General features: G+C 56.5%; 1 protein-coding gene across 1 annotated transcript in view; it reads right to left on the bottom strand.

Moving 5' to 3' along the window:
* Window positions 1–8,422, bottom strand: part of FAM83F (family with sequence similarity 83 member F) — a 49,473-nt gene that overhangs the window by 28,092 nt on the left and 12,959 nt on the right. The window contains 1 exon segment of the mRNA XM_045290979.1: window positions 7,845–8,327. Within this exon segment, the coding sequence (XP_045146914.1) occupies window positions 7,845–8,327 (483 nt within the window).

The following is an 8,422-nucleotide window of genomic DNA, read 5'->3' as shown; positions in this document are numbered from 1 at the left end:
TGTCACCCCTGGTCCTGAGTGGTTCATCTGTCCTAGATTCCCTGCGTTTCCAATTCCCATCTGTACCGCTGTGCATCATCTGGTCTAGCCAGATCTGCAAGGCAGAATTGGGGTCCTGGTAGGCAATAAATCTTTATGGAGCAGAAAGCCTCGTCTTTATCCCTCCGAGCGGCTGATGGTTTCGATCTCTGCTGGCCTTGGGGTTAGCAGCCCAACCCTTAACCCATGACACCACCAGGTGCTACGGTGACTGACGACTCAGGCCACGGTCTTAAGACCTAGGGAAAGCTCGGAGGGGGACAGACAGACCAGACACAGGGTCTGACAAGCTGCCACGAGACAATGGGGAGGAGTGGAGCGGAGGACAGTCATCCTTCTGCTCCTGTTCCCAGGAGGCCACCAAAAGCACACAGGAAGCAATCCTGCCACCCCTTCCTGGGAGGAAGTCCAGCACTTCCCTCCCCCTGCCCCTGTGTAAGGAAGGAGAAAGCAGTGACTCTCCAGGACACTCCCCAGAGTCCCTGGCAGGGGGGACAAAGGTTCAGGAGTTAGGTTGTTGACAGCAAAGCTGGCTGTTAAAGTCCCCCAGGCAGGCATACCTCGGAAGAAGGTTCTGGCAACCTAGTTCTGAGAATCCAGCTGCTGTGGCACCTACAGAGAGCACAGCTGGGCTCTGCCACACACAAGTCCACCACACTTCGGGCGGTGGGTGGCCCTTTCTAGGGGTCCTCCGCATTCACAACATCCAGACCCCCAGGGGTTAGCTAGAACCAAATCAGGAGAGAACTCAGTGTCTCCTACGTGGGCCTCCCAGCTCTGGGATCAGAGACTCCACGTGAGAGCCTCAACCAGGAGGCTCGGGCAGGCTGGGGCAGGATCCTGTAGGGCTGGGAGCCACCGACTTCCGCAGCCTTCCTAGGGCCAAGGCTCTGGGAGGAAGCTGGTGTGGACCAGTCACTTGTACCGGGACAGTGTGTGGAGCCGGTGCGCCCCTGCCTGCCCAGAGAGGCCTGCTCTTTGCTCTGCACTCTCCACGGGAACAGGAGGGTCAGGACAGGAGGTGGTGACAGAAAAACCCCACTGTGGTCTGTGCATTTCAATCAGGCTTTTGAAAGGCCGCTCAGAGGCTCCTGGATAAAGTTCTGGGAAGAGAATGGGAAGGGGAGAGGTAGCAAGGAGGCACCTGGAACAGCTTGGGAGGATGGGAAGCACAGACGGGGCCCCCTCCCCGCGGTTCTGCACGCGGCTGACGGGGATCAGAGGGCACTCAGAGGATCTGGGAGGCCGCTTGCTCTCCTGGACCAGGAGTGTTTTTTACTGCCTTGTGGGGTGGGGGGAGGAGAAGTGTGTGTGCGTGTGCATTTGTTTGTTTGGGTGTTCTCTTCCCCAATGGCAGCCCAGTGCTGGGTGAGAGCAGGGGTCAGTTTGGAAGTTGGCTGGCTGGAGCTGGATGAGGGAGGCAGTGGACTTCTCTGAGGGGCAAGGGCTGTATCCGCAGGACCCAGTCTCCCGGTGGGAAAGATGGGTGACCCCCCTGCTCCTACACCCCCAAGGCAGTTTGATCCCAACCTTCTCAGCTGTTCAGGCCTGGAGGCCACGCCCCTGCTCTGGGGTCTTTCCGCAGTTCTCTGCCCAACCCCTGCTGCCAGATAGTTGTGACCATGGAGGGTGATAAGAGTCTCCTAGATAGTGTAGACTCCAGCAGGGGACTTCACTGGGCTCTTGAAGCATGGGGGGGGGTGGGGGGTGGGGAGCCAAGATAGCCTCTGCTCTCTCAGTGCTTCTGGTCAGGGAGAGGGGGGGGCGAGCAGCTCTCACAAAGTGGGCATTGAGCTACACAAAATGGGGCAACGGGCAGCCATTTCTGAGAACAAAGGATCTGCCTGGATTGGGAATTTTGGTTAGGTTCCAAGGAAGAGGTGCCATCTGAGCCAGGGCATACAAGAACGGGGACAAAGAAAACGTCAAGAGGCAGAGACAGGGTTGGGGACTGTCTGGCTGCCCACTCCACTCTCTCCAATCAACCAGGCCGGCCTGTGCCTCTGGGGGCAGCAGGGACAAGCCCAGCTCCTCTCTAGTAATAGCTCCCCAGTAGGACAACGGGAGCCCCGGTGGCACACTGGGCTGCATGCGAGGCTGTGAACCGCAAGGCCAGGATGTTTGGGTCGGGTCCGGACCATGCAGCTGCCTTCCCTAGCTCTCCCGAAAGGTAGCCTGCTGGACTGTGCGGCCCCCTTCCCTCCACCTCTCAGAGCCAGAGCTGGACTGTGCGGGCCCTGCCTCCAGCATTCCAAGGAGCTTATCTTTCCGGGCCGGGTCTGTACAGTCCCTTCCCTCAGTGTTCCGGATGACTTACTCACAGACCACATCCTGGCAACTGCAGCACCAGAAGGCCTTCCTTCCCCTATCAGCACATACGTCCTTGGCTCAAGTCCTGGATATGGCCCACTGCCTCATTGCCAGATGTGAGCTCCCCGACCTAACTTGCTGGGTCTCAGAACCCACCCGGGGGCTCAAGATGCCCCATCCTTCTCTACTCTCCCTTCCTCCCGGGAGTTCTTTTCCTGCCTCAATAAAGCCTTCTCAACTTCACATTCCTGGCTAAATTCTGTCTCTGTTCTGCGCCTCCATCTCCATCTCCAACCTCTCATCTTGGTGCCGAAAGACCCGGACCTACAAGAGGGGCCTCTGGGCTGCCCCGGCCTTCCTCAGACCTGCGCACAGCCCCATCCTCCATTTTCAACGTCTCACAGAAGTTCCACGTGACCAGCTGCGCTGCGGGAGGAAGAGTTGCCGTCTTCGGAAGCCCACAGGGGCAGCTCTACCCTGTCTCCCAGGGTCTCTGTGAACCAGACTCAACTCGATGGCAGGGAGTTTGAGTACGACAACTCCTGGGTTGCTTCTGTGATCGCCACTGGGGTCAGTGGTCATCCTGGACAGGCAGCCGTGCGATCTCCTTGTCCCTGGTCCAAGCACAAGCCATTGCTTGCTTTCTCACCTCCTCGGGCTCTTGGGTGGGGTGGAGGTGACACACTGCTGTATGCAGTCACTGGGGCTCATGGGGAATGGGGGCTTTCTGGTAACCTACGAGGAGCTGGTACACGTGGGTGTGGGGCCCAGGGATGGGGGCGGGGGGTGGGGAGAGATGGCAGGAGTTCTGTCCTTGAAGCCCTCCAACCCCGCCCACAGAGAAACAAACCCAAGCCAGGTGTTGTTGAGTACCGGTGTTGGTTCCTGGTGACTCCGGTGTTACAGCATTTCCTTCTTCGAATCTGTTTGCCAGCCCTTTCTTCCCCAGTACTGCTGGGGGGGTTGGAGCCATCAACCTTTAGGCCCCCGGTCTAGTGTAAGCTGTTTGTGCCACCCAGGGACCTGCCCAGCAGCCTCCAAGGAGGCTGGGCTTAAGGGCAGGTGGGCGGCTTGTAGCAACCTTACTCTGCCTGCTGAGTTCAGACATGCTTGTGGGCAGGTCTTGGGCATCCAAGGTCCTGCCCCGACTGGGCAGAGGGGCTGGGTTTGCGGCCCTCCGGCCCCACCCTCTGTCAGACACTATCATCTGTATGATAATGATGGCTTAGCCAAATAGCAGGCTAGTTCAGAGTCAAGAGGAGTTTCGTGTGGCTATATTCTACCTACGCGTCTGGTGGCCCAAGCACACGCAGGTCGGTCCCTCCAGGTTTCGGCAGATGTCCGGTCCCCTTCCCCAATCTCCACCCAGTCTGGCTTTCCAGTCTACTCGCTGGCTGGCAGCTGCAAGCATCTTAGCAAGAGCCCCTGGGTTCTCTGTGTGCAGGGGCCAGGCCTGGCGCTCACATCTGGGTCCCTGAGGGCACCCCTTCTGCCCATAGGTATACCATTCAGCCACATGAAAGTAATCAGCTAACTTAAGGGGGGTGGGTGGGGAAGAAGGAGGAATTGCCAGCATGGAACATCCCCGCCCCGTAAGTCAATGCACAGTATGCTGGTGTGCTGGCTCTCCAGCACCTGCTTTGGAGGCAGACGCCCAGAGCAGAGAACGTGGGTACACTGCCTCCCAGGCCTCTGTGGGCCCCACAGCTTCTGACTCCCAATGCCCTCTCAGCCCCTCCCCTGTTCTGAATGTGTCCCCATAACCAGGCTCTTCTCTCCTTGTGCCAAAGGAGCCCTGGTGGCACCATGGTTAAAGCGCTTGGCTGCAGACCAAAAGGTCAGTGGTTCGAACCTACCAGCTGCTCAATGGGAGAAAGATGTGACTGGTAAGGATATACGTTGAGAGGCCTTGGAGACCCTATGGGGCAGTTCTGCTCTGTCCTGTGGGGTGGCCTGAGCCAGAATCCACCTGCCAACCACGGGGGTATGGCCCAGGCATGGGCAGGCTGTGGACAAGTCACCACAGCTCCCCCTGGGACTTGGCATCACCCGTCACTGGGGCGTAAAAACTGATGCCACCTCACACGGTGATTCTGGGCTTTAAATGAGAAAAAGAAAACAAACCAAACAGGGGCTGTGTGGCACGCAGGTGGTGCACAAATGAGCACATCCTCCTGCTGCCCCTCTTGGTCTCTGCCAGGAACCAGCTCCCACTGGGCCCGCCCAGCCTCCCAGCCACCCAGCCCAGGCAGGCTGGGGCAGAAAACAAAGGAAACTCTCTCCCTCAGGGTGGAAAGGAAGAAGGAAGGATTTCTCTTATTGCCATGCAAGGGTGGCTTGCCAGCTGGATGGACAAGCAGGTTTGAGCGGAGGGGCAGGTAGTGGAGGTGGGAGGGCCGAGCCGGTGAAAACCAACTCTAGGGACCTGGGTCTTCCTTTAAACAACCACATGGCCTCTGGGAAAACTCGGTCCCCAGTGTCCTTGCCAGGGATGCAACTGGTCAAGCTCACCGAGAAAAAGGTTCCGATGTGAGGGGCAGGGAGGATGGGGGCCCCAGGGGATGCCCACACCAGCATCAGAAGTGGCTTCTTCTGTGGGCTGGTCATTGCCCTGACCTCGGCTTTAGTGCTCTTGGCTCAGGCCTCACACAGGCCGTAGGTCCACTCTCCTGCCCGTCTCATTGGCTTGCTTTTCTAGAACCAAAGTCCCACCTCTCACATCTAGCTTCTTCCCTCCCGGCAGTCCGCCCCAGCATGTGAGTTCTACCTCTGTGAGATAAAAAACAAACATAAACGAACAAATCTCACAGCGATTGCATCAATTCTGACCGATGGAGACCCCATAGGGCAGAGGAGCATGGCCCCTGTGGGTTTCTGAGATGGTAACTCTTTACAGGAGCAGAAAGCCTCTTCTTTCTCCCTCAGAGAAGCTGGTAGTTTCGAACTTCTATTTTGTGGTTAGCAACTCAACCTGTTACTATGCCGCCAGGGAAGATTACAGCCCACAAAACCCAATGGAACAGCTCTACTCTATGAGCACGTGGAATAGACATGAGTCAGCATCAACTCATGAGGGCTTGTTTACTTTAGTTTGTTTTGAATACGTATAGATTACTGGTCCACCGTTGTTAATGTTTCTACAGTTAGCTATGGAAAGAGACGACAACATTCCATGACTCAAGAGTCTTATCCATCAATCCCACAGGGTCCTAGAAGCCTCCATTGGCAGGTTCCTCTAATAGTTGGTTCCTCCACTGGCCCCTTCCTCTAATAACAGGACGGCCAAGCGGTCTCACTCAAATGCCATGCCTAAATCCTGCTGCACCAGCACTTCAGACCAGAGCAGGGTGCCCCAGTGGTTACGAGCAAGGGCTTTGCTCTCTGAATCCAAGCTCAGCCAGCTACTTATTAGTTATGTAGCTTTAGGCAAGTCACTTAACATCCGAGACTCCTGATTTTTGTCTTCTCCAAACCTAAGGAAATCCTGGCTAGTGCAAGCGGTTCACGTGCTTGGATGCAAAGGATAAGGGAGCCTGCCCAGAAGTGCCGGGGAAGAAAGGTCTACTTCCTGAAAAACAACAGCCATTGCACACGCTATGGAGCACACAGCCAACCTGATGCTTGAGTCTCAATCAACTCGACAACTCGTGAGCCTGAGGACAGGACCACTTCTCTCTGAGTGCTTGCAATAGGGGAGTGAGAAAAGGTAGATACACCATTAGCCCAGACCCTGGCACACATAAAATGCTAAATAAATGCAGGTTTCCTTAGGCTTGCCGGCAGAAAGACGAGGCTTTCTGCTCCTGTAAAGAGTTACAGTCTTGGAAACCCACAGGGGCAGTTCTACCCTGCCCTATTGGGCCACTGTGAGTCGGCATCAATGCAATGGCAGTGAGGTTGGTTTGGTTACCTTCTTGCAGCATAAGGCCTGACCCCAGGCGCAGCCCAAAGCCCATGATTGCCACCCATCTCCCTTCCCCCTCCTCTGTGTTCAAACTTGCCCATCTCTTCTGCAGAACGCAGTAGGCCAAGCAAGTTCAGCCAGCCAAGGAGAGCTGCTTAGAGACACGGGGTGGAAAGAAGGACTGTGAAACTTCTTGCTGGCCGCCATGCTCATCAACAGCCTAGGTTGCCCCCTCCCAGACAGGAGTCCCACCCCGGGCCTCCGAAGGTTAATCTGCCCTTAGCCCCAGGGCTCGGCTACACGCACTGTGTTGACTTAGTGTGGTGAACCTGAGCCACTCGTGTGGTATATTCTGAATTGGGCACCAAAGGTTGCTGGTCTTTCTTCACAAACCTCAGGGTAGGGAACTTGATTTAGCAAGTGAAAATAAAGGATGTCCGATGAGAACATGAGTTTCTGATAATCAGCATACTGTATACTCTTCTAGTACTGTCTCCCAGTTGAGAGATTACTCTAAAGGCATGTGTTTCTCTGTAATTCACACGCAACTGGGCATCTTGAATAATCTGGAATCCCCACCCCAGGGCATAGACTAAAGGTTGAAAACTTTTCCCTGCTCCACAGTCTTCCGGTCCGGCAGGACTCTAACTGGTTACTGTGGAGCTGTTGTTTCCTTTTAACTGGAGTGATTGGGAGAAGCCAAGTGGAGCTGATGTGACAAAGAGTTTTTCTTCCCTCTGAGCTGCCTGTCCAGGCACCAGTTTTGTCAAAGAGCCTAGCACAGTGCCACGCACACAGCCTACTGCCAGTCAGCCTGCTCCAATGATCAACCCTCTCTGAGATTTCTGAGACTGTGAGTCTTCACAGGAACAGACAGCCTCATCTTTTCCTCCAGGGTCGGCTGGTGGATTTGAACTGACAGCCTCGAGATTAGCAGCTCAACACCTACACCATAGCGCTGCCACCAAGGCTTCTTTCCAGGCACACAGTAGGTGCTCCAAATAAATACATTCATTCATTCTGGCACAGTGGGTTGGGCTGCTAGCCATAAGGTGAACAGTTTGAACCTACCAGCTGTTTTTCAGGTCAAAGCCGAGGCTGTCTGCTTCCCCAAAGATCTATCGTCTCAAACCCTAGGGACAGCTGTCTTCCGTCTAGAGTAGACCTGGTCACTCGGAATGGGACTAGAGCAGGGAACAGTGGACAGCAGCGGATATTCTTCCTAGTGACACTGAGCTCTAGAAAAGAGGGTGTTGTCCCCATCCCACCAGCTGGAGTTGTTTTGTAGATTAAATGAGAAAAAGGCTGCGAATTGTTTTGTAAAGGACAGAGCTGCACACAGGTCAACTATCAAGGCCTTGGGGTGGCCCCATTCCCACAGGGCCCAGGGCCCCCACCGTTCCTCAGGGACAGTTAGAGGCAGCACCTGTGGCTTACTGTCAGCACCTGGTCATCTATCTGCCCACCTCAATCACGTCCATCCTCTCAGCAGGCCGCAGCACAGGCCCACCACTGGCGGATGGCAGGACCCATGTGCCTGCCAGAGGTTGTTAGCCTGGGCTTTGCACGGAGGGAGTGGGGCAGGGCCTACCTTCTGCGCCTGCTGGACCATCTGCCTGACCACCTGCTTGAGGTGGGGGGCCTTCTCCTCCTTGGGGGGGTGGGTGAAGAGGGTGACTCGGCTGACGCCCCTGTAGGCGATGTTGTCTGTCCAGCCCAGGTCCAGCGGGGGCACCTCGGTGTCGGAGCGGTCGGGCCAGTAAGCCAGGGACTCGGTGGGCTCGGCCGCGGCCTTCCCAGCGGCCTGGGCCTTGCCCTTGCCCTTGCCCTTGCCACGGGCGGTCGCGGCGGCGGTGTCCTCATAGGGGCGCCAGGTGGCACGGAGGGCCTGACGCTCCTGGCCCGACAGGAAGTTCTTCAGCCGCTCCTGCTGCACCCGCTCGAAGTAGGCCTGGTCGCCGCCGCCCAGCAGCGCCTCCAGCGCGGCCCGCCGCCGCTCGCAGTAGTAGAAGGAGGCCTGCGCCTCGGTCACCTTCTCGTTCACGTGCGCCTCGTCCAGGCAGCTCAGCTGCGACTATGCTCGGATGCAAAGGATAAGGGAGCCTGCCCAGAAGTGCCGGGGAAGAAAGGTCTACTTCCTGAAAAACAACAGCCATTGCACACGCTATG

This window comes from Echinops telfairi, unplaced genomic scaffold (genome assembly GCF_000313985.2).
Source record: "Echinops telfairi isolate 266 unplaced genomic scaffold, ASM31398v2 ScPeMD7_2;HRSCAF=8, whole genome shotgun sequence".
Classification (NCBI taxonomy): Eukaryota; Metazoa; Chordata; class Mammalia; order Afrosoricida; family Tenrecidae; genus Echinops; species Echinops telfairi.
Note: the sequence above shows the minus strand (reverse complement) of the source record. Positions and strands in the feature narration are given on the sequence as shown.